The sequence below is a fragment of the Rhinopithecus roxellana genome, chromosome 1 (genome assembly GCF_007565055.1).
Source record: "Rhinopithecus roxellana isolate Shanxi Qingling chromosome 1, ASM756505v1, whole genome shotgun sequence".
NCBI classification, from domain to species: domain Eukaryota; kingdom Metazoa; phylum Chordata; class Mammalia; order Primates; family Cercopithecidae; genus Rhinopithecus; species Rhinopithecus roxellana.
Genome location: NC_044549.1, coordinates 13,479,778 through 13,507,179, shown reverse-complemented (window position 1 = coordinate 13,507,179; position 27,402 = coordinate 13,479,778). Strand labels below are relative to the sequence as shown.

The 27,402-nt window shown below is 35.9% G+C and overlaps 1 protein-coding gene across 1 annotated transcript in view; it reads right to left on the bottom strand.

Moving 5' to 3' along the window:
* The window catches only part of EPHA3 (EPH receptor A3), a 373,049-nt gene extending 352,693 nt beyond the window's left edge, over positions 1–20,356 (bottom strand). Inside the window, exon 1 of the mRNA XM_010382161.2 lies at positions 20,141–20,356. Coding sequence (XP_010380463.1) covers positions 20,141–20,228 — 88 coding nt within the window. The 5' untranslated portion in view covers positions 20,229–20,356. The remainder of the gene's footprint in view (positions 1–20,140) is intronic.
* Between the last annotated feature and the right edge of the window lie 7,046 nt (positions 20,357–27,402).

The following is a 27,402-nucleotide window of genomic DNA, read 5'->3' as shown; positions in this document are numbered from 1 at the left end:
GTGCATTTTTTAAAAATGTATTCATTATTTACTTACATGTAACAAACAAAAAGTTTAACTACCAATTTGAGGAGAAATAAAAGTAAAACTATGTTTTATAATAACACCTGTGTAAAGCTTTACTTATTTGAAGTAGTTTTGGCTGGGCGCCGTGGTTCAAGCCTGTAATCCCAGCGCTTTGGGAGGCTGAGGCGGGTGGATCACGAGGTCAGGAAATCGCAACCATCCTGGCTAACACGATGAAACCCCGTCTCTACTAAAAATACAAAAAAATTAGCCGGGCGTAATGGCGGGCGCCTGCAGTCCCAGCTACTCGGGAGGCTGAGGCAGGAGAATCGCGGCAACCCGGGAGGCGGAGCTTGCAGTGAGCCGAGATTGCGCCACTCACTCCAGCCTGGGGGGCAGAGCGAGTATTTTTACTCAAAGGCTTTAGTGGTTTTACTCAGAACTTCGTGCTAGTTCTAATGATTTTTAATCGATGTTTGTACACAAAAAGTAAAATATAACATGTATATGATTGCCTTTTAAATATATTATTAAAAGAAGATGGAACATTGTTTATTTTCCACACCGAATATTAATTTGTAATGGGTTAGAAAATTAAATATAAAACAGCACTTCAAATACAATTAATAACAAAAGGTTCACTTTGTCTATATGACCTATTAAATAATGGAAACTATGATTTTACCTCATCTTTCTTCTAAATTAGAAAAAAAATTCCATCATTGACTAATGGAGGATGTGAAGGAAGGTTACAGCAAGCATTATTAACATGAACCAGACCATGAAAATCAATAAATACAATAGAAAGGAATCGTTTTCAGGGGTTACATATATACACACACGAAAACATAATGTAAATACGTACACTGCACAACATGTTCTCATGTTGTTTATAAAGTGTTTCCTGTTACATGAAAAGCACCATCCTTTTAAAAATCATCTCAAGTAATTTTTTTTGCAAAGCAAACAATAATCTTTTAAAATGTAAAGAAAAATAAATTACATATTTGATAGACTTTAAAAAATCATTTCAACTATTTTTTGTGAAGGAAATATTAATCTTATAAAATGTTAAGAAAAATAAATTACATATTTGATACACTAAAAAATCATCTCAACTATTTTTTGTAAAGGAAATATTAATCTTATAAAATGTTAAGAAAAATTAATTACATATTTGATAGACATTAGATTTCTAAATTTTCAGGTAGTACTAAAATTTTGATTACCTCGTTAGTTGATAAATACATTAGGTGGGTAAAAGTAAGGCTCTTGATCATTACAATGTAAAAGAAATACAATTCTCAAAGTTAGATTCTTTAAGTTTTGCTATGAAAGACAAACATAAACTTTACCTTTTACATTATAATTCCTTAATGATTAAAGAATGTTTTCCCAATAAATTAATCCTAATGAGAAGTAACTGCGTTTAGATTAAAACAGAAGATAGATAGCCGCTGCATGGATTACATAGTATAATTTCCATAATTGAATTGTTTCCCATGATATCAGTTTGGAAATTAACAGTATGCTTAATTATATTGCAATTATCTCTGGAAAATAATTAAAAACCCTCTACCAATTAATCAATGTTATAGATTATATTTCAGATCAGTGTTAGAAAATTTTTTAAAATACAAAAATACTTCCTCACCTTCAAATTAAAGGATATTACCAACATTCATTCTCATAAAAGATATACCTAGTTCAATTGTTAGTTATTTCATACCAATCATTTAATTTCTCTGAGCTTTATATGGGATTTGCATAGTAGACATCAGCTTGCCAGTATGCATAAATTATTAGATTATATTTGCAATGTCCTTAGGGGTTTAAATGGCTTAATGTATCATTGTGTGTAGGTACTAATTGCACATTACTAAATGATAATTATATGTTACTCCACATGGTAAGATCAATCACTAGTTTAATCTCAGTATTAGTAACCAGAGTGAGGAGAAGAAGATATGGTTATTACCTAGACTCCATTTAGTAAATTACTTATTGGAATGTAGGTTATCAGCTTATGAACTACCATATACTTAAGTTTCTTCTGATAATAAGAACAGTGGAAAAGAACTGGTCTAATCACATCAGCATTTGGTTTCTACTCAAAGGAGAACAAAGAAACCAAAATAAGTTAGACCATACAGTCAATTAAAGTAAGTGTAGATTAATTAAATTTATTGCATTTACTCAGAAATTAAATTTTTAGTGTACTCTATTTAGCACAAATGAGAAAAACACAATTAGCAGCATTACTTCTGACTGATTCTATTGTCTATCAATTAGATCTACCCTGAGTATCTTGCAATGTTGCTGTGATGTTCAAATACCATAAATATCTTTAAAACCACGATGAGTTTATAACATGCTGTACAGACTCTCTTCTTGTAAATTTAATACATTAATATTATTTGACAACAGTTCCATTTTGACTTCTGAATTATATTTATAATTCAGTTACATGACCTAAATACATGACCTAGTAGAGTAGAATACTTAACTTCAAAACACATTTTAAAAGCACATACTTTGGATTTATAAAGTCCCTTTTGTTTGTACCCAAATAAAAATAACACCGTCTAAGAATTCTAAGTACGTTAAAGTGAATGGTTACTTAATTGGGACTCCCAGGATACAAACCTCAAATCTCCTGTGATCCATTATAGAACAGTTGGAGTATATAGCATAATTGAGGTAAGAAAAGAAAATGAATGGAATTTCAAAGTAAATCTGTGAGGGATTTATCTGCATACATTGACTCAATGTAACATTGCAATACATACCTTAAACCCCACTCTGATACAGGCAAGAACTTTGGTTACTAGAGTGCTGTCCCCTCTCTGAACATATGTAGACCTGATCATTTCCTTTCAAACGCTAGGACAGACAGGATAGTCTGATGAGTTGTGACGTACAAATACAATACTGTGGACTGAGTTATAATTGCACTAGCAATTGGATAGTTTATTTCAATTGCTGGACAATGTGAGTTCACAATGATAAAATCTGACAAAACGAAAACTTACTTAACGTTAGATAGGAACATATGCATGACTTCATACTTTAATGGCTATCTCATGCCAGTTATTCATCAAAGCTGTAAGTTACCCCTTCCCAGATTTCATATTCTAATGATGTGATTGCCAAATATTTTTGGTGTGTAACAGAAAACACATCATTTTGTTAATTTTAGAATATTTTATATTCACAGAACTATATGGCATATATTAACTTTTTAAATGAAAGTGATTTAAATTGGAAATGTTTATAATGTCATGATTCTATTTAAGTTAGTAAATAAGTAAGTGGAGTTTTTCTGGGCAAAAATGAAGTTGGAAATCACCGTCTTATGTATCGATGGATATGGTTCTAGGTTTTTCTTCTACATGTTTTACTGCGTCTAATTGCTTTTAAATAGAGATGTATGACTAGAAAGGGCTTATATTCACAAGAAGGGGAAGGTGGGCCGGGCGCGGTGGCTCAAGCCTGTAATCCCAGCACTTTGGGAGGCCGAGACGGGCGGATCACGAGGTCAGGAGATCGAGACCATCTTGGCTAACACACTGAAACCCCGTCTCTACTAAAAATACAAAAACTAGCCGGGCGAGGTGGCGGGCGCCTGTAGTCCCAGCTACTCGGGAGGCTGAGGCGGGAGAATGGCGGGAACCCAGGAGGTGGAGCTTGCAGTGAGCTGAGATCCGGCCACTGCACTCCAGTCCGGGCGACAGAGCGAGACTCGCCTCAAAAAAAAAAAAAAAAAAGAAGGGGAAGGTGATCTTTACTTGGACTGTTGATTTGGCTTTCAGATGGGCACTAAGTTACTGAGATCTGGAAAGAAAGAATCATGGTTTCTGATGTAAATAAGCTGTAGAATGGAGTAAAGGAGTAAGAACAAAGTATAGTGCCGGGCATGGTGGCTCATGCCTGTAATCCCAGCACCCTGGGAGGCCGAGGCAGGCAGATCACCAGAGGTCAGGAGTTCAAGACCAGCCTGGCCAAAATGGCGAAAACTCATCTCTACTAAAAATACAAAAATTAGCCAGCGTGGCGGCACACACCTGTAGTCCCAGCTACTCGGGAGGCTGAGGCACGAGAATCGCTTGAACCCCGGGGGCGGAGCTTGCAGTGAGCCGAGATCGCGCCACTGCACTCCAGCCTGGGAGACAGAGCGAGACTCCGTCTCAAAAACAAACAAAACAAAACAAAGCAAGCAAACAAAAAAAAAGAACAAAGTATAGAGCAAATTGGCTCAAATTGGTAATAAGTACTTATGGAAAGGAGGAAACCTGGATGTCATTTCTGCCACTGATTTCTACTGTTACATTTCCCCCTCTGTTGGATTGTGGGATTAAGATTCCCAGAGCCATCCTCGGTCTTCCTTTCCTGTCCTCTATCACAATGGAGAGACTCAATCAAAAGTCCACTCCTAGTAAAATTGCTCATTAGTATTGGCAGTGTCACAAAGAATTGCCTATTCCAATAATTTACATCATCTTTTCTTCTTAGTAAAAGGAACAAACTAAGATTTTTTTTTTCACGTTCTCAGTTACTAAAATAAGGGCTTGAAACAAATATTCCCAGTTAGTGAGGGCAGATTAAAAATGTACAAGTTTCCGGAGTTTTGATTTTTAGAGAATTATTAACATATAAAGGTTTTTAAAGGACATTTCTAAATTCTGATTCATAGTGGCTACTTGTCCACTTAGAAAGACTGAGAATGAAACTAATATTCACACCTTGAAAGATTTTTAAGTGCTACAAACATGCAGACAGTTCTAAAAGGTTTTTAAGATTAAATGCCACAGCTTTTTACTGAAGCAGATCTTTACAATTACCTAATAATATACCCATAGGCTTTGTGGTAATGCTGTAGTTGCATTTTATGAAACTGAGTTATAAATAATTATTAAACAATCATTTCAAGGTGTAGGCTTTAATGGCTAAAGAATTTCAAACTCATATAATAATGCACAAGTTCTCTTGTAAAACCTTCATTTATTTATTTATTTATTTATTTATTTTTTTTTTTTTTTGAGACGGAGTCTTGCTCTGTCACCCAGGCTGGAGTGCAGTGGCCAGATCTCAGCTCACTGCAAGCTCCGCCTCCCGGGTTTACGCCATTCTCCTGCCTCAGCCTCCCGAGTAGCTGGGACTACAGGCGCCACCACCTCGCCCGGATAGTTTTTTGTATTTTTAGTAGAGACGGGGTTTCACCGTGTTAGCCAGGATGGTCTCGATCTCCTGACCTCGTGATCCGCCCGTCTCAGCCTCCCAAAGTGCTGGGATTACAGGCTTGAGCCACCGCGCCCGGCCTAAAACCTTCATTTATAAGGGACTTTTATGACCAAGTACAAATAACTATAAAATTGGAAATGTTTATAATGTCGTGATTCTATTTAAGTTAGTAAATAAGTAAGTGGAAATAGAAAATAAGCCCATCCTTTGAATACATCTTGTTTTTACTAAAGAGTAATGACAGTTTCTTTCTATGCACACCATCACTGTAATTGTCCCAGCCTCATTTCACAAATACTTATCTTTATCATTTTCATCACTTTCTGTTATAATAAGCAGAATAACTTTGCTCTAGGTTACAGGACTACACAGAGCTCTTCCATCTGCTTCTAAATATATTTAAATGTCACAAATTGAAGAAAATGATACAGAAAGAAATAAAATTTTTTCTCAGTGTTATAATTCTCTGTGTAGTTCTCTGGTCAAACATAATACAGAATCAAGAAATCGACAAATATTTTCTGATAGGATTCACCAAAGCTCAGCTTTTCTGTTTTACTGTACGCACCAGGGTATGACATTGAGAAGTTTAGAGAAGATAGTTTTTTTGATGTACTTCTGTATTGCAACAACTTTTATCTACTTTCATATTCTTAATTTAATTGTTCCTGTGGACTTCCTATTTGTATTTATTTATTTTCTTTCTACCCAAGCATTATTTTATTTTATTTTATTTATTATTATTATTTTTGAGATGGGGTCTCCCTGTGTCGCCAGGCTAGAGTGCAGTGGCACAAACTTGGCTCACCGCAGCTTCTGCCTCCCGGATTCAAGCGATTCTCCTGCCTCAGCCTCCAGAGTAACTGTGATTACAGGCGTGGGCCACCACGCCCAGCTAATTTTTGTACTTTTTAGTAGAGACGGGGTTTCACTATGTTGTCCAGGATGGCCTCGATCTCTTGACTTCGTGATCCGCACGCCTTGGCCTCCCAAAGTGCCGGGATTACAGGCGCGAGTCACCGGGATCAGCCAAAATATTTTAATAGATCTAATCAGTATTTTATTTCACAGATAAAACATTATAAAAATATTGTACTATAAACTAAGTCAACTATTATGCCTCAATTGTGTGCAGATAAAAGTTCCTGTAAACTGTGTTAAATTTAGCAGCATTTTCTATCACAGAAATTTTAATTTATGCAATTTTTATCAGATGAACAGCTAAAATTAGAATGTAATTTTTTGTTGTTGTTTGTTTGAGACGGAGTCTCGCTCTGTCGCCCAGGCTGGAGTGCAGTGGCGCGATCTCGGCTCACTGCCAGCTCCGCCTCCCGGGTTCCCGCCATTCTCCTGCCTCAGCCTCCCGAGTAGCTGGGACTACAGGCGCCGCCACCTCGCCCGGCTAATTCTGTTTTTGTATTTTTAGTAGAGACGGCGTTTCCCCGCGTTACTCAGGATGGTCTTGAGCGCCTGACCTCATGATCGGCCTGCCTCGGCCTCTCAAAGTGCTAGGATTACAGGCGTGAGCCACCGCGACAGGCCGATGTAATAATTTTTTAAATGCTGCCATGTTAAACATTGTTATGAAAAAACTTTTTTGTCAGGTGGTATTTTAACAGCCTGGTTATGTGATATGAGAAGATTTCTGCCCTTAACTTACTCTTTCTCATTAGCTTTTTCTCCTGGGCAATAATTTTGGATTAATTTCTATCAATATCTTAGTTATAGAAGAAATTGCAATTCGCTGTCTCATCTCAATCTTTGCCAACAGTAGGGGGACTCCTTGGAAGCAAAACGGAGTCTCACAGTAAGATGAGTCTGTGTTTTTGTAACTAGAGTGACTCAGGAAATAACGTAGAACAAAATTCTACTAGAAACTTGGACACTTTAGTAAATGTCAGTCCTAAGCTGTTTATAAAGTGTTGAAATTTTCTTTTTTCCTCTTTTAATCAGAGAAATATAAACGTCATACTGATACCAAAACTATTATGGAACAAACAGGTATCAAGATATCAGTAGGAAATGTGTTCTTGTAACAAAATAATCCTTTCACATAAATGAGTTGTGATGATCTACTGCCAGGGAATTTTTAGTACACTAACAGCCTGACTTAAATAACAGCTCTTTGTTTCTCTCCATTGTTAACTGATATTATGAATCATTCAGACAAGTAAAATGTGTCTCCCAAAATGTAAGTTTCTAAAACTAGGACATTATTATGTAAACAGCATTTTATTTTTCACAGTTTTGCTTTTTAAAGTGTTCCAGAAGTAATAGAATGACTTGTTTACATCCAATTCAGAGAGACCTTTTTGAAAGATTAAAAAGTGAAAAATGAAAACATATTACTCAATTATGAAATACAAATAGTCATTAAGGGAAATAGCAGTTTAAACTACAGCATATGCATTTTGCCTTCACCCCATAAAATCAGTCTATCTTGGTATTTAAAAAATAGTATTATCATGAAATGTAGAATATCGACATCCAGATAGTACAGGCTCTCTATTCACTCAGAGTTTGACTGTTGGCTGTGAAAATAGAAGAAGAAAATTGGCCTACAGAATAACTGTAATATAATATTTCCTTTAGAAATAAAATTGTTCCTAGAAGTCCCTTGGATATAAAGATTCAAAATTCTAGCATAGGAAACAAAGAGTGTAGTGATGAGTCAAAAGTAAGTTTAAATTTAAAAACATCCTCTGGATATTTTGGCATCCTCAAACACACATGTGCACATACATACACATGTATTTGTTTTGAAAGAACCCCACTGTAGAAGAAATTGGTTTCCTGATTAAACAAATTTCTGGAAAACTACAATCAGAATAAAGCTTTGACTTCATCATATTCTGCAGAATATCTGGATTGTCTAAAATCTCATGTGTATCATTTATTCTGATCGTGACAATACAAATTTGACTGACATCTACAAACATAGGCACACACACATAAACAAACTCTTCAAGGTTTGTTTTTGGGTCTGTATATTGGTCCACAAAGGATCAAATATGGTACCACATTCTTAGCAGTTTATTTCAAAACACTAGTATTTTCCTTTACATCTTAGGAGCATGGTGTCAATGGAAAGCATCAAACTCCGCACTGGAATAGTCAGAAAACTTTTACTTTATTGATGAAAGAGATGGTAGAATGCCTGTAGTCCCAGCTACTCGGGAGGCTGAGGCAGGAGAATGGCGTAAACCCGGGAGGCGGAGCTTGCAGTGAGCTGAGATCCGGCCACTGCACTCCAGCCTGGGCGACAGAGCGAGACTCCGTCTCAAAAAAAAAAAAAAAAAAAAAAAGACCAATGAGGTATTTTTGGGTAGTGTAATCATAATAGGAATAGCATCTACAGAAGTTTTTATTTGGTAATGGTTCTATTTTGATATTCAGTCATGTGTGTTTCCAATATATTCACATGCACTCACACAGAATTTACATCAGTTTAGGTATGTGCTTAATAAGAACTGTTTCTGAATATTTAGTTATTGTGGACATTCTTAAAAATGTGTCTTTGTTATATATTCATTTAAATTATTTTTAAAGTTACATGCAGTTAAAAATACATCTGGGTTAAAATTATCCCCACCCCATGAACTTAAGCAAATCAGTTAATCTCCTACTCCTTGTTTTTAGGAATTTATTATTATCTTTTACCTTAAAAAAATTTTCCCTGTCTCTCAGAGACTCTGTTCTGGTACTTAAATTGCACCCTCCACCAAAGATTCATATCATATTTTTCATAATTCTCATACCTATAACAATTTTTATTTAAGTATTCATTTTAGATTCATTTATCCCATTGAATTTGACATCTTCAAAAGCACAGAGCATTCCAGTCCCTAGCATTTTTTTTTTCAAACTCCAGTGGGTAACTAATCCTCAGGTAAATAGTTTGATAAATAAACAAACACAAACAATAAATTATTATAATATGAAAGATGACTTATTATAATGTAATACAAAATTAGTTATATATCAACCTTTTTCTTGACTCGTTTTAATGATTCTTAAACGTGTGTCTTTGACATTACATTTAGTGTTCCAAAGTTTTCACTAATAGGGTTAGGGTAGTAAACCTACTACAAACTTGGCCAAACATTAAAAAAAAAAAAAAAAATGCTGAGTTAATTTCCAAAGGATCACCTTTGGAAAGAAAAATTTAAAGGAATATTACTAATTTTATATCTTTTTAGTTTTCTTCCTCTCATTTTATATTTTTTGTGGGAATATTAAAACTTTTAGTATGATTTAGAACATCACTTTCAAAGGTAAGAAAAATTTTCCTTATTCAATGTACAAATGTCAAAGATAAGCATTTGTATCTGAAAATATAGAAAGAAACACCATTGTTAAGCATAGATTAACTAGTTTAGTCACATGAAACACCATAATTACACGTGGAAATTTCTTTTTCAGAGAACAAGGACAATCAAATCGTAATTTAGATCAGAAGTGTCAAGAATACTATAATAAAATCTCTAAGTTTATCTTTTTGAGTTATCTAATGTAAATGAGCATTAACTTATCTACGGCAAACCAGATAGTAAAAGCAAACCAAGAGAAAAATATTAATTTCTTTGTACTGCCTCTTTGAAAATATTTCCAATATTTGGCAGTTACTAGATTTGGTGGTGTTTATAGATTTCATTAAAGAGTAACAATCTGCTTTAATTCTAGTTCTACTTTTCTATGATGCTGCCAGTTCTTTTATTCTGTAAGAAAGCAAAATCTACCATGATCAGCTGTGACTTATTCGAGGGGGATTTGTATATAACTGTAGCCTTTTTGCCACCTTTGAATATTATAGATGATTAGAGAACAGTTGGGGAAAATGAACGAGATTAGATAGTGACAAATAAATCAATGGTTTTTTTTTTTTCTTCACACCACATGTTTATAATTCAAAAAAATAAAATTTTGTGCCATAGAGAGGTCAAAAGGTATATATTTATTCATAAAATTTTGCTTACAGTTTGGGAATAGCTCAGTTTTGTAAGAGGACAATTCTGTTGGTGATATAACACACCACACAGTGCTGCAAATAGACTTTTCCTGTGAGTGGTGTTTTGCTTACCCAGAGGATTAGTTAGATAATCCACATGGAAGACATTGCAAATTAGCTTCCCAGACTTTCCCTCAGTGTGAAGACTGCCATCATATGCAATGAAAGACTAGATCCTTTTAAAAGCTATACAGTTTTATTAATTGCTAAATTGGGTTTGAAATCAGGAAATAAATATATATTGACTACTAACAAGCTGCTCTGTGTTTCCCTTAGTCAATCTGAAGTAGATAGGAACTGTTACAATTTGTTACAATTTCCTGTTGATTGGAAATCAATCAACTTTATCAGAGGCAAAAAGTAAAATTTTAAAGCCTTGTAGGAGGCAGTTTACACTTACTGGACCTTAGAGCTTATTCATCTATTTTTCTTAACTATTAATTGAAAAAACATACATTAACCTTCTCAAAATGAATGCATTCAAAAAGCAAGAAGAAACAGTTTTGATATTGACTAAATGAACCTCTCGGTAATAAAATTAACCCACAATTATCTATTTGCTCAAGTCCCTTTTGAGGCCCTGCTACGTAATCAGTCAAGATTTTTGTCTTAAAAGGGAAGACAGCTCAGTTTGGAGTCTTTAAAGTCAGTTTACATTTGCCTTGATGTGAGAGAGTTCTGAAAACCCAAAGATAAATATAAAAAAATCAAATAATAGGGAAATGAGTAACAAATATGAATATAAAAAATCAGGTAATAGGAAAATGAGTAATTGACATGAATTCTCTAGAAGTAAGGGGAAAAAGTTTGTTGCTAAGTCTTCACTTTTGTTCATGGAAAACATGCCAATAGCTTGAAAGACTGGCTAACTCTTTGGGAACATAACGGATAACACATTAGTCTTTTTTTTTTTTTCTTCTTTTTTTTATGTTACAGTGAAGAAAGCAAGATACTAAAAGCTGCTTTCTGCTGTGGAGGCCTGATGTCATCAATATGCTATTTTTGCTCTTTGCCAGGTTAACAGAATTTATTGCAGCAATTAATGCAAAACATATGTGCTGAAATACCCACATGAAAAATATAATTGCCCCCAACTTAATTTGCTACCTTTCAAAAGCCTGTTTTAGCTACCTTTTCTCAATGGCTGCAGTTAAATAGAATACAAGTGTTTTTATGAAAGAAGAGCTAAATCACTAAAATTTATTTTCTCATCTTAAGTAATTTAAAAATTATAGTTTAAGTGGGGGAAAATTTCCACAGAGACTAAAGTCTACTTTTTGGACCATGTTCTTTTTTCTATTACTGACCTTTAAGACAATTCCAATTGTTAATTAACACTTCATTTTTATTACACATAACCCTAAATAATCACACTCTGGTTATATTGACAATTTCCTCACTATCTGTATGTATGGAATGCTTGATAAAATCTTCTTTCCAGGGTGAGGAAAGGAGTGTTTGAGTGTCATAGAGGTAAGAACTTGTGAAGAAAAGTCATCACAGATATTTTTATCTACTCTTCTGTCTACATCAAATTCCTTTAACTTAGTTTCTTAGTGGGTTCCCCACCCATGCATGCAGATAATCATAACTTATGAGTGGAACCATTTTATAGTTCCAAAGTACTCTCATTTATATGGTTTCCTTCAATTTTTCACTACAAATTTCTGATTGTTTCTAAACTGTCCTTGCAAAGTCAGAAGACAAATTAGTACAGTCACTGGGATTAAGGTTGAGAAGCTAGTGCTTTTCCTGACAAGGATACCTCCCTAGTTCATAGGCATTTGTGTCTAGAAGAAAACATATGAGGTTAAAATCAAAAGACAAAGACAAGAGAGAGGGGTTGGCTTAGTTACTACTTTATTAGGATCCATTTTCTCAGTTTCCTCAGTTTAACAATGGGAAATGTCACATTACCTATTTTAGGGGTGCTTTAATGATTAAATGAGGTTCAGTAAGTCATGAATGATAATGTAAGGGAAAAATCTGTTTGCCAGCAGAACACTGAACAATTATTTTCTCAATGTTGAACATGGTACTGAGGATATATTAGTCTTGAAGTCTACAGGATTTAACAATACCATCTTTTATGAAAAATACTGAAGTTCTAACACAGCCACAGAAGCATCAGGATCATCCAACCACCAACCTATATCGATAGCACAGCTCCCAGAAACTCTCTCTGGCCCATTACCTACCCGTACTCCCAATATTGGAAGAGGAAAAATCCTATTTTAATAAAAGGGTGTCAGTCAAACACGGGCTTTGGGAGAACACAGACAACTTTTGAATATGCACGGGGCCAAGTTTACCGACACCCCCTCAGCAATTACTAGGGGCCTAACAGGTGGCATTAGCAGGTAGTTTTAAAGAAAATTTTTCTAAAAAATAAATTTCTTCATTTTAGTCTGGCGACAACAAAAGAGTTGAATGTCCAAAAGATGAAGAAATAGTAAACGGATAGGGTTAGAAATCAGCAAGCTGGACAACAGGGCGTATGAGGCAACTCCTGTGAGTCTCAACCAAGCGCACCCAGTAAGAGATGCTTTCTCAGTCCTGCAGCGAACCTTGCAGAATATCTCCTTCCCTTGGCTGTCACCTGGTGAACCCATGAAAATGGATGGAAAAGAGATACAGCACTTCCAAACATCAAACTGAAAAGCCTAGCTGACAGCAATGTAAAAGGCGGCAGGACGATGGTAGATCCTGAATCAAAGTGTATTCCTCAGGTCAGGACCTGCCAGGCCAGTCCAAGGCGCACGGACTCTGGCGTCTTACTGACGCCCAGGTAAGAAGGGTCCAGGTGTTAAAGAGGACGCCGTGCTCTCCCAGTGCCAGCAGATCCGAGGCAGCAGGCAGAGGGCGCACGTTTGCCTCTCGCGCGCTCCAGTCTCCTCCCGGCGCTGGTGTTCGCGTAACTTTGCACCTTCGCGCTCTGCTAGCTGTAGCCTACATCGCAGAGCCTACACCGTCCGCCCGGAGGCGGAAACCCGGAGCAAAAGAGCATCAGACTGCGCTCGCCCACCCACCCTACCCCGGGACGGAGGCCGCGGCACCCTGGTCGCGCTCCGGGAACTGACTTTGGCAGCCAGTCGCTGAGAGTCTCCTGCACAAAGAACCCGCTGGCCTCCAGAGGGCTGGGACTGCTTTATGCGCACTCGGAGATGTTTATTGCTTTATTTATTTATTTAAATCTCATCTTTAATTTGATGCGGAGTGAGTAAGCAGTGAACTGTTGAGAGACACGGTTGTTTTCCCTTTGCACCAATGAGCCTGGACCTAGTGGAGAATAGTTTGTGGTTAAGGCAACCCTGACGGTGGGTGTGGTGGCAGCAAGGAGCACTTGCTCATCTCTCTTTTGCCACATTACTGTCTCTACCCGTACAGCTCTGCTTTGTGCTAAAATTTCGCAGGACACACTTTTGTAATTTAATGAAGATTGCTTTATTAAATGTGGGAAGTGTAGGGCGAAGAAAAAGAAACGCAGTGTCCCCTCCTGTGGCCACTCCTGTCCATGGCGAGGAGTATTCACAACAGTTTGTTTGTGCAGTGCTGCCACTTGCTTTCCTCCTCCTTCCTCACCTATTATTCTCACTTCACCATGTTGGTTTGGATTATGTGGATTTTCACCCTTTGCTTTGACTGGAACAGCGGGACATGGTTTAGAAAATGAAGGGTTGGGGGATGTCCACACTCAGGGCTTCCAATTTAATAACATCACTCCAAGTTTGAGGCTTTATTTGCTGAACTGGTTTTCATTCCATCCACCCCTCCACATGCATTCGTCCAGACATTCAAACGGGGAAGCATTTTAGCATTTTTTGGCTGACACTCTTAAAACTTTCCTGGATAAAATATTTTCTTCTGGGAAACAATCAGAAGTGGGTAAACTTGAGAAGAGAAACAAAGAAATGCAGCCCCGCCCCCCAACCCCAACCTCATTTTAAGTGTGCGGGGTTTTTAGGGATTTAATAAAAATTGATTAACCAGATGTTTTATGTGATAAATATCTTTCTTTTAAGCAAATGATTTATATATTAACATTGGCTTTAAAACCTTTTCTCTATTTCTCCAGTTTTCTAATCAACTTTTTAAATTTTCACTTGCAAAAACTTTTTTCTTTGTAAACGACAACCCTCCCCTCTCCTCTCTCTCTCTCTCTTTTTTTTTTTTTTTTTTTTTTTTTTTTTTTTTTTTTTTTACAAAGGAAGCTGGTAGGAGGCAAACTAAAACTTGCTGACTTTCAGACTTTTCCTGGAGAAAACCTCCTGCCAGGTTCCAAGAACTACCTGATACCAACAGCTGGGAACAGACTTAATGAAATCAAGCAAGTGGCGCACATGTATCCACACCCTGAACACGTTGAGGGATGTCTTCCTAGGGGGATTGATTTGTGACTTGGAAGACTTTGCATTTTATAAATGTCACAATATGGCTTTTCCTAATATTTCTAAAGTTGTTACAGAAGAGTTAGCTAAGGTTTCCAAATTTTTGAGAAGTAAATTTCTAATCCTGGTTTTCTGTATACCTGGATGAATAATATAATGAATGTTTCACACTACTGGTCAACCCTTTATTTAAAAAATCTGTGGAAAGCTACTTTTGTACTTGGTAAAAGCCCTTTATTGACCCTCCCTGATGATAAGATCCAGATCTCTGAAAACAGAACCCAAAAGGAGACACCTGTGTCTGTTCTTCTAAATCTTCTCTCAAACAGGAATTAAAGGAACAAGGTTTATTAAATATTTTAAAGAAAAAATGTGCAGGTTAAAAAATAAACAAATTTGAGGATCTTGACAGAAAATTACTTGTAAAACTTAATGTTCTTCAAGAAATACACGTTTCCCCTTATATCTAGTATTTATGCCAAACAGAATCGTTGAAAAAATGATTCAAATAAGAAGTAGCCCAGATCACAGATTTTTTTTTTTTAGTAAACGTCTATAAAAACTTATCGAGTTTGATGATTTGAGGAAAGTTTTATTGAGATTTTCCTGAAGGTCTTATGACTTGGAAAATGTAACTCTCAGGAACACTTTTTTTTTTTTTTTTTCATTTGTGTTGAAATTGGTAAATCAAATATATTGTGGTAATATATTTTGCCTTTAAAAATCCTTTGCAAAAGTAACTATTTGATATGTAAATATTGCATACATTTTATTTCAAAAAAATTTGAATTTCTGAAAGGATTTTAACATTATAAAGAAAGTTATTGTGAAAAAGTATTTAAAATATTGGGCCCTTGAAGAACACACCAAAATTTGAATGTTAAATGTAGGCAATACATAAAGAATGTTACTAAATCATTTATTTTATAATAAACTTATTAAGAGCAATGTGAGATTACTAAGTTGTTAATATAACCAAGGAGCCAGCCATAATTAAATTCAAGAACTGAAAAACTTTACCTAAAACTTCCTAAACCTACTAAAAAATGTTAAAAATAACTAAGATCTGATTCTGTACAATATTTTGTTTCACAATTTTGTATTAAAGTGTTTTTCATTATAGCTTCCAATTTCTAGTGTTTCATGGAAAGACAACTTTATACAAAATACAACCATGATCTAACACGTGGCAATGGTGTTTTATTACATGTAGTTTCCCTTTTATAGGTCCAGTCACTTCTGAGTTAGAAGTATATCCAACTAACTTTTAACCTTAAAATAGGCAAAAAAAAAAAAAAAAAAAGAAAAAGAAAATCCTATCAACTGCGGTAACAATAATAAAAAATATAAAATTAAAAATATTTATAGTTACAGGTGAAACTTTTGTATTGATAAATCTATTGTTATTACTAGAAGATGTAATATCTAAATAGTTTATAATTGCTCATTTATGACAAAGACTGGAATAGTGTGATTATGAAATATAAAAATAAGGAGATTGAGGTATCCGAGTGAACACTTTCACCACTCAAATTATTAGTATCAATACTAGTCTTTACAACGATATAGATTCAGAATGAATTAATTTCGTGATAGATTTTGAGAGGTTACAAAAAGTTTCTTTAGGACATTCAAAATATTATCCTAGCAATTCAGATTGTCAGTAAAAGCTTAAACAAATTTGCTGATAATCCTGTTAATGACCTAGGTCAAGTGTTAACTGTTGTGGGTTATAAAATAGTGAAATTAAGGTTTCTCCTACCTTCAGGCAAATAGCACAGTTAACCATGGAGGTGGGGGGATGTAGGGGTGAGCTATTAGGAGAGCTATTAAATTACAAAAATGTATAATGCATTCAATTATTTAGTCTAGCATGATGAAATGCTATTAAAAGCAAATGTAAACCCTCTTTCAAACCAAAAAACGTATAAAGATGATATGATAGCTTAGTTCTCTATTAATGTTTTAATCACAGTGTGTTCTTATTTGAGGAAAAGTGTTTATATATGAAAAGTGATGTCAATTTATAGTAATTTTTAAAAATGAAAAAGATTGATTATTTTCTCCAACATTTGCCTAATACTCAAAGGGAGGCTTATAATATTCATATGCAAAATTTACTTTTAAGTTTTAAACAATCACATAGTTTCCTCTAGTATTTAGAATATCTATATTTAGGGAAATGCATTTCACAGAAATAGTGTCTTAGCAACTCAAAAACAGTCTTTTAAAAAACTAGTATATAAATATGAGTATTTAATTTTATTCACTTTTATTTTGGATACTTTATTTTCAATATAAAGAGCTTTCTAGATAAATGTTAATCCAATTTATGAACTCTTTTGGATAGAAAAAGTGATTTAGTGTATTATGTACCGATGAATTAATAGTGCATTGTACTCCAGACTGCCATAAATGTATAAAAGTGTTTAAAGAAAGTACTTTTACGAATTCTGAAAGGGTTGAAGTAACCATAGTTGATAATTTTATTTTATATCCAGTTTTAACTTTGTTCCAATGTTATTTCTGTTCACCATTAATCATCCCTCTGGTATGGAAACTAGGAGTAAGTATATGAACTTTTAAAATAATACATAGTGTAGCAATCATATGTTGCCATGAAAAACAGCTGATTTCCCATTAAAAGTCTTTTCTTAAGCCATGTAAACAGAGAGAGCTGATAAGAATTTAATAAAGTTTTTATAAAGCTCTGTTTAAGTATATAGGTCAATTGCTGAGTCAAGTGATCAATGGAATTATGAATATCTGTTATCATTGATGAGTCTCTATTATCACCTGGAGTCATTTTCTTGAAAGCATATAAGAAAGATATTTGTAAATATATTAATAGAAGGAAAATTCAGATTAAATATTTTCTAAGTTATTTTTCTTATCAGGGATCCATGGCATTTTAATATTGATAGTTAATGAGTAAATCTCAAATTTAAAAACAAATCACACAACTGCAAATGTCCTAGCAATTGAGTCAATGGCCTGGTTTTGTTCTCTTTTGGTTCTCTTATGCCTAACTTCATAACAGATCGAAGACTATATTCTAGTAAATATGTTCTAGTAAATTTCTCGTACCTTTTTTACAGCGTTGAAATATTTCAATCATAGTATTTTAAATACAGTCTAGTATTTCATATTTCAAATTTAAAAATTATATCAGAAAACTACATTAATATTATTTTAAAATCACTCCTCTCATAGATACATTTTCAAAGGAATTGCTTTTTATTTAAATTACATTGTTAGAAAAATTGCATGGAAATCTGGGCACATACTTGGCATTTTCACTTTTCATGTTATTCAACTCAACTGAGAGCCAAGCTATGGATGAATATTTAAAATCTCACTCAAGTATTATCTAAGTTAAATCATCTTAAATTTGTTTCAAAGCTTCCCTTCATAATCACAGGAAGGAAAAGAGACACTACCCATAGGACACAATCTGGAAAGAATAATCCCATGAACGACGGATAAACTTTTATCCAAGGAAATTAAATGTAATTATGTCAGCTTTCTGAATATATTTACCTTTCTATATACATATTGTTAATGTGTACCTGTCTCTATAATTATGCACATTATATCCCCAAACATAGATGAGGTGAGGCTTAAAAGCAATTTGCATTTGATTAACTCTGTATCATTAAATTAATACTGATTAATTTTACGTAAGTGTGAAATAGTTTGGTGTCTTTTTTTTTCTCTTGCAGTTTACTTAAAGATTATGTTTTCCACAAAAATACTGACTAATTACCACATTCTTGTGCATAATTAATTCAGTAATATCCATTATCTACATAGTTCATAAATATCCTATCTGGAAAATACAATTTATCATGGCAATGTGGGAATTTTAACACTATTTTTCTAGTTATTGTCAATATTTTAATATCTGTGAAGGACAAAAAATTTTAAAACGTTAATTTTAATTTATTGATATGTTACCTATTATACATGTTACCCATTATACAAATGAATACTCTTACCTTTCATTCAGGAAGAATGATTGACTCTTACTTTCAAATAAACATTTTAATTTGGGTTGTAAAAGAAAAAGTTGTTTGTGTGTAAGATCATTTTCTTGATTCTTATAATTTTAGAATTTTTATTTTCTTACTTAGAAAAAAGATTCAGAAAATTTAATGAAATCTGCCAAATTGATAAAGGCAGTCAGTAAGGAAGGAGATAAATTACTGCTCTATTAGCAGTGAAAGTAGGTCACCGAGTATCAGGCAGTTTTTACATTTAATAAAAAACTTTCTAAATGTTTTGTTTTTGCTTGTGTTTTTAAAATTAAGGTACACTCTACAATATACAACAGTATTGGCTTGACAATATATTTTCTAAGGAGTGATGTATATAACATGACGTTTGCACATCAGTTGCTCAGTATTGTTAACTTGCAAAATAAATTGCTATATGTTATTGTTGTAAGTTCAAAATCACTGAGAGGAAATTAATGTTGTAAGTGTGGCTTTAAACTAATCAATTATTTAGAGAAGTTTGTTTTAAGAGTTAGTGACTGCATTCACAAGTCATTAGGAATAGATCACAAAAGGTATATAGGAGAAAGAAATGTATGTATTAAGTACCCAATCTTATAGAACACATTGGTGTCCTTAACATTAGATTTGCACTTTAACCCATTGAAAAGGAATTAATGCTCATTACGAGGATAATAAATAACACAACATCAAAGAAATGCCATTTGCTGCATATGAACATTCTCTATTAATCTACTATTCAGTTATTTACTGTATCTTCCCAGGAGCTATTCACTATTCATTAAATACATTCTCCTATTTGTATACAAGCCTTTAAACAAAGAGAATCCAACCTAAGCTTATTGTAATTCCTGCAAATATTACTTATGTTAATGTGGCATATGCTGCTCATTAGAACCTGTACCACAGTGCAAACCATTGCCTGGCGGGATACACACAACTTCAACACAGCCCTTGCAACATAAACACACACACGCACCTCCGCTTCGACAAACTGATTTCCCTTTAGTCCATTCATAAATGCCATGATCCCAAGTAGGAACAACCTGTCATTACCTTTAAACATACTAAAGAGTCTAGGAAAGGAAGGCTGAATTTTCTTTCAAACTTCTCGGAGTACCACATGGTCATAATTAGAAAATAAAATACTGCCTTGGCTATTTGGCAATTAACATAACTGGGTTGCAACGCTGGAGGATTTTCTTTCTTTATTTCTGTTCAAATTGGCAAACAAGGTAATTGCTCGAATTGGTATCAAATTAAAAACACATTTTCAAGGTTTAGACCATCTAAAATTATCTTCTGAAGTGTTTTAGAAGAGAGTTGGAAAAAAAAAAAAAAAGGCACATCTTTCGTTCACGCTCCGAGCAAACTGCTCTATTCGGAGGCACCTTCCCGACGTGCAAGGCTTCGGTGAGAACGTGCTTTGAAGAGCGTGAGCCCGCGGGGCAGGGCTCCGCGCGTCGTGGTACCTGGCTTACCTTCATTGGAAGGCGGCGGAATCAGTTCCCCGAAGCAGTTGAGAAAAGAGCAGCTGAGAAGGAGGAGGATGGAGAGGTGACAATCCATGTTGCTGGTGCAGAGGGCAGTGAGAGGAGCATATCTCCATGAAGCATGCCACTGATGTGAGGGGGAGCGCTCTGATTGCTGGAGAAGTTACCATGCTCCGCTCGCAGGCTGATGTCAAGTTTGACACTGGAGATAAGGAGGAGTCTGGCTGCCTTTCCGCGAACCCCGCTCGGGGACTTCCCTGGGTCCTAGTGCCGTCTTCAGCGGGCGCCAAAGCGGAGCGGGATGGCACGTTGCTGGCTCTGCAGCCCAGAGCTGCTCAGGAAGGAGACTGGGTGGGAGTGGGGGCTTCGCCCATGGGACAGGAAACACAGAAGTTGTGATGAGTCTGCGATGCTGAGGAAAATGCACCCTCTTTTGTGCTCCATGAAAAGTAGCTATTTTATTGTTTGCTATCCATGCTCTGTTGTTTAACTCACCGAAGAAATCAGAGGCTTGATAGGAGTGTCATATGGCAGTGTGAGTGCAAAAGGAACTGAAATGCGAGAGAAACGTGTGTTATTGAAAGAATAGCAGTCTTTCGTTAAAAAGTCAATCGTGTTTGTATAATTGAAAAAAATGATTATAGTTATTCCTTTACTGTGTTCAATGTGATCATAACTCTGTGAGTTCTTTGTGGTTCGGAAAGACACTAATACACAGCCTGGATCAGATGGTCTCTGTATTTCTACACCCAGTGGTATCGTGGTTTTTTATTAGATCTGGCACAGTGATTTTCAACGCGCATAGAGCATACTTTTTTTTTTTTTTTTTTTTTTTTTTTAAACAGGGAAGTAACCTTCATCATCTTAGGCACATGAGCAAGTCCAGCGCCAGCCTGAGGTCCACATTCTTTCCTCATTCTGTGCTGTAAAAGTAATACAGATCAAACCTAAATTTCTTAACAATACATATCTCCCTCCCTCACCGTCTCACATTAGGATCTCTGGGTTCTGCAAGAGAAACAGTACATAAGTCACAGTTGCTCCATTCAACTTTCAACCACTGATAATCTGGTAATATTGGGATATTCTTATTCTTTAACATTCCAAATCCCAAAGGCTAAATAATAATGTCCTTGTGCTTTCTCACTTATTTCACTCCATGATTATCAATGGTCTCTGTTATTTCCAATCCCATTGCTGAACAACCTATTGCAATCTATTTCAGCCAAATAATTTTGTAATTTATATTTTAATAACTAGTATCACTTATCTTTAAATAATCTCCCAGAAAATGGTTACTCGGATATCCTTCCACCCATCTATCTCTTCTTATACTAAAAAGAAAACAAGATTATTATAGTCCTCTCACAACTTCAGAAAACAAAGGTACGTTGATAATCTTAAGACCAGTGATCAGTTTTAGAGCTCTTGGTAATGAAATTTAAACGAAAGTTTGAAAAGGCCTTGCTAATAATATATTCAGTTCACAAACATGATGTTTTTAATTAGGGAACACTATGTTCACTTAAATTTAAGACAATGCTGCCAGATAACAGTTTGATGACTGAGGTGGGGAAGTGGGGTGGATAGAAGCAGCCAGGGGAAAAGAGAGGCCTCTCTCACTTTTCTGTGTGTGACATGTAACTTTATGTCTCTAACTTCTTTCCACATTGTGTCACCAGAGGCTGTGCAATCCTCAAATGTGAAGTCTGTCAGAATTGAAAATAATAACAGATACTGCCCAGAGAACTTAGACAGTGGTGACTCTGGTGTTTTTTCAAAGTTCCAGCGCAACACTTACATTGTTCCAAAGTTAGATACACATTTTCTGAAATTTGAAAGCAACTAAAATCTTATTTGGAATCGACAATTTGAAAACATTTTGGAGAACCTGCCAATGTGCTGACACGCACATACATTGGCCCCCTCATGCCATTTCTCTTCTCACACTTGAAAACTTAAAAACTGCTTGTCACTGGGAAAAGAGGCATTCATGTTTCCAGAAAGCTATAGGAGTGGTAAAATGACTACAAAGCAATACCTGGCCTGAAAAATAGAATATAAATAGAATATAAATGATACAGAATCTCTAAATTGTCAACTCTCGAGTGAAAAGTAAAATGTTTCCATTATGTGGGCACCATTCTGGATAGATGGGGAAAAAGGAGTGATGCCAACAAGCAGAGAAGAGCAATGGATTTGGCCATAGCAGGAGTGGAAAGGATGAGGTGGGGGCAGCAGATTCAGGGAAACCCTTATTAAGAAAGTGGTAATTGAGCTGCAGCTTGAAGGAAGGGTAGGAGTTCACTAGTAAGAAAATGGTTCAGAAGGCACTACAGGCAGGCAAGGCCAGAGAGTGTCCAACTGAGCCAAAAAAGAAAGCATCTGGCATATATGGAATGTGCAGTATGTTAGAGTATTTGTGGTGGCTAAAAGGCCAGGATAGGAGGAGGTATGGATTGGAGACAAAATGTAGCGAAATATTCTTCAAAGAACAGGTTGAAAACTGCAGAGATTTTGATGCCACATGTCAATGATTTTACAATATATTTTAGACTAAAGAGAGACATCAAAAGCATTTCAGCAAGTAGTAAATTGATCATGTCTCAGTCTGGGGACAAAATTTTACTGATAGCACAAAACAGGATGTCTCCACTTGGGTGTAATGCTTATTAAGAAGTGACGCCTTCTTCTCACCACAGACTTACTGGATCTAAAGGTTGGAACCCAGGAATCTGCAATTTCACAAACTTCTCAGGTAATCCTTGGGGTCCCGGGAGAACCACTGCTCAATGTGAAAGAGGGAATATTAGAGGTAGGCCAGTTAGACTTCAAGCTATTTTTCAAGTAAGACTAAAGTGATAAGGAACTGAACTAGGATCTCTCAGAAAGAAGAAAGATAAAGGGAAAATGAGAAGACCATTTTAGGTTAAACAAACAATACTCCCCCAAGGAAAACTGGATTTAGTACATAACTCAAGTTAGGAGTTAAAGAATAGTTCCCTAGGGGAGATGGCAATTGAGAGGAAACTAAAAAGGGGCATTTTAAAGAAAAGTGAAAAACAAGATTTCTGGAGGAAATGACAAATGCCTCTATGATTACAGTGTCGATTTCGAAATGGTGTCAGCGGGTATGGGAAAGAGGAGACACCGCCTAAGAAGGAGCAGGGTCATGAAGAGCTGTATGAGCTGCTCTAAAAAGCTTGGTGCTGAGGGGCAAGGCAGAAATAGTTCAATTTGCATTTTAGAAAGATCAGTTAGACGTATTTAAGAAAGGAGGGAAAAATGAAAGTGAAAACCCCAATGAGAAGCCAAAAGACAAATTAGGAGCCCTTTGCGGTAGGATGGCCAGTATCACATAGAGATTACCAGAGGGGCTCTTGATTCAGAGCAATCTAGGTCACTGACCTGGCTCTGTCACTCTTAGTGAAATTCAGATAATAACAGATCCTATCTCATCAGAATGTTGTAAGGATCATATCAGATTTGGGATGGTACAGATAAAGTGTTAGCCTAGAGGTTGAGTTATTAAAAGCATTCAATACTGTTTTTTAAAAAAATCTTGATCCAAAAGGGAGATCTAGAGAGTGTGACACTGAGCAGGAACAGTAGAACTGAAACCAGGCGCATGTAAGTGGGAGAACTGGCAACACTTCATAATAGATTGATTCTGACAAATTAGGCAGATGGTAGTGCCTAGAAGGCCTTTCAATTCCTGACTTGAATGAGGAGTTAGTGAGGAGTAAGAGAGGTTTGAGGAGAGAAAACAGACATGGAATGTAAAGGTTTCCGTTTTACATATGTCTAGTTGGAAAGACCTGAGGCAAAGCCAAGGGTAAACGAAATATTAGGAGAAATGGACCTAAATGGAGTTATTTCTTTGGAAATCATTAGTATATGAAAATAGGCTGGGAGTGGAGGCTCAGCCCTATAATCCCAGCACTTTGGGAGGCTGAGACTGGTGGATTGTTTGAGTCCACGAGTTCAAGACCAGCCTGAGCAACATGGAGAAACCCTTTCTCCACAAAATCTAGCAAGGCATGGTAGCACATGCCTGGAGTCCCAGCTACTGGGGTGGCTGAGGTGGTAGGATCTCTTTAGCGCTGGAGGCAGAGGTTGCAGTGAGCCAAGATCGCACCACTGCACTCCAGCCTGGGTAACAGAGCGTTTTTAGGAAGATCAGTTGACTGGCCAGGGATGAAGTCCTAGCGTACACCTATATTTAAAAGGCAGGTAGAAATAAATAGCAAAGGACTAGAAAAAATAGCTTATTAGAAATCAAGCTTGTTAAAATTTTGAAAAATAATTCATTCTTAACTGTGGTGCATGCAAAAAAAAAAATCCAAAAAGATGACTGAAAAGTCGCAATTGAATTTGACGACATTCTGGATCAGGCCTTCTCTGAATCTGCTGCCCTTACCTCTATCCTTCCCACTCCCATTGCAGCTAAATTTATTGTTCTCCTCTGTTGACATCCCTCTTTTTCACATCGATCCAGAATGGTGCTCAGGTTATAGAAACTCTTTACTTACTGTTTGATGTATCTTAATCTGGAGAGCATACTGTTTCAAGATCTTATATTGTTCACATTAATTCCCAGGCTTGGTTTTGCTTTGTGCTCATTTTGACGCTCTTGTAAGTTTCCTTCAAACATGAATGCCTCTTTCTGCAGGGAAGATTTTGATGGCTTTGGTGATGCTTTTGGTGCGGTAATGGAACCACAAGTTCAATTGAGATAAAGGAGGAAATGATAAGTGAGGATATAGAAATAGTACATATTCTATGCTTTCAAGAAGGTAAGCTTAGAGGAGAAGACAAGCCTGGAAAAGAGGAAAGTGAGATCCAATAAGACTATTATAAAATAGAAGAGGCTGATATGTTTCCTTCTGTGCTTAGCTGAGCAGTGATGCAATTAATTGACAAGAAATAAGATGGTTCGGCCGGGCGCGGTGGCTCAAGCCTGTAATCCCAGCACTTTGGGAGGCCGAGACGGACGGATCACGAGGTCAGGAGATCGAGACCATCCTGGCTAACACGGTGAAACCCCGTCTCTACTAAAAATACAAAAACTAGCCGGGCGAGGTGGCGGGCGCCTGTAGTCCCAGCTACTCTGGAGGCTGAGGCAGGAGAATGGCGTAAACCTGGGAGGCGGAGCTTGCAGTGAGCTGAGATCCGGCCACTGCACTCCAGCCTGGGTGACAGAGCGAGACTCCGCCTCAAAAAAAAAAAAAAAAAAAAAAAAAGAAATAAGATGGTTCAAATTTGGGAAGTAGAGAAAAACGGGAAAAATATCATTTTTTTTTTTTTTTTGTTTACAACCTGTTGAGATCTAAGTGCAATTAATAAAGTCAGTAGTTTGATATCAAATAAGAAACCCAGAAGGTGATAAACTGCAAGTTAGGAAATTGTTGGTAAATGATAGCAGTTTAATCCACGAGAGTAAATGTAGTTGCCCAGAAAGACTATGAACAATGAGGGAAAAAGAGAACCCAGAATACAATTCAGATTATTATTATTATTTTAAGACAGTCCCACTCTGTCACCTAGGATGGAGGGCAGTGGCATGATCCTGGCTCACTGCAGCCTCTACCTCCTGGGCTCAAGCGTTCCCTTCACCTCAGCCTCCCTAACTGGTACAACAGGAGTGTGCCGGCTTGCCTAATTAACTTTTGTATTTTTTGTAGAGGTGGGGTTTTGCAATTTTGTCCAAGCTAGTCTCAAACTCTTGGGCTCAAGCAATCCACAACCCTCGGCCTCCCAAAGTGCTGGGATTCCAGGCGTGACCCATCGCAACTAACCTTGATTTAGATTAAACAGAATATCCAAAAGGCAGAAAGAAACTGAATAATTATCTCAATAAACTGAATAGGAGTAAATATTGTAAAAGAAGGTAAAGAGAATGAGACAGAGAGGACAACAGAGATGAAAATTTCCAGAAGAGGACAATCAACTGAAACAGAGGTAAAGTTTGATCAAGACTAAAAACAGTCTTTCTAGTGAGTGGAAAGACCACAAGATTGGGAATTCCCTCCCAGAAAATTACGTTTAGAGCTGCAAAATATTTTAGAACCTATCATTTTATTGTTAGAGAAAGAGTCAAACATTAGTGACATCGTTATGTTCACAGGGTCAAAGGCAACAATAGAGAAAGTATCAAAAAAAAGTTATTAAAAAAGTAGAAAAAATACCAATGGGAAACCCTATAGGAAATCTTTGGTGCCTAAGTATTTGAAGGTGATTAGAAGCATGGAATAATCTCAGAATCTAAGAAAGCTTCTTGAAGGACAGTGATTTTTTAGGACAATTACTAAATTTTGGCTTTGAAAATAGTCACAGCAGATTGCACAAATTAATTTGCTGTATTTTAACTGATGTCCACTGAATTAATATGTCTTAAACATGCAAGTGTATGCAATCAATATAAAAATTAGCATGCCCAAATTAATTGAAAAATGCTAATTATAAATTAGAAAGATTTAACCGAATTGTTATAAAGCTGTCCAAAAAAAAAAAAAAAAAGGCAAAAAATAAAAAAATAAAATAAAATAAAAAATAAAGACATCAACATGAGTTGCTGGTTAGGATAAACCAATGCTATTTAAAATATACTCTTACATTCAATTTTATAATTACTTCTGAAACATTTTTCCATTTTTAAAACAAATTTTACTACTATCACTACTTCCTACTCTTCTGTTTCTCTTGCCAAAAGGCAGTCAAAACAAGCCAAGAGTTCATCTTAACATCTAAGGAAAACATCCCAAGGCTCTGAGCTAACTCTGAGGAAGAGCATATGGGGCTTGAGATGGTGAGAAGTGACGGGAACGTTTTGGATGAGATAGGACTTAGATTGTAGTCCTTTTAAAACCCGTTTTTGAGAAATAATTATGAGTATACATACATATGTACATTCATCGTACACACACATGTGAAATATTGTATTCATCAGCAAGAAAGACCAGACACTATCCAATAGTATTTTCTTAGAGCAGGGTACATTAAAAGGCAGAATTTTATTTAGGAAATCTTGAGCAGGGCCTGAGATTCTGCATTTCCAACCAGCTCCGAGGTGATGATGTCTCTGCAAATGGCGACACTTTGCAGCAAAGTTCTAAAATACATCGGTAGATTTGGAAAATTAGTGTAAATACGTATAATATAGTCACATACAAACATTAAAATATTAAAATGTCAGACGTGGTAAAAAAAAAAAAAAAGGGGGAATACATGGCTCAATCAATTCAAACTCA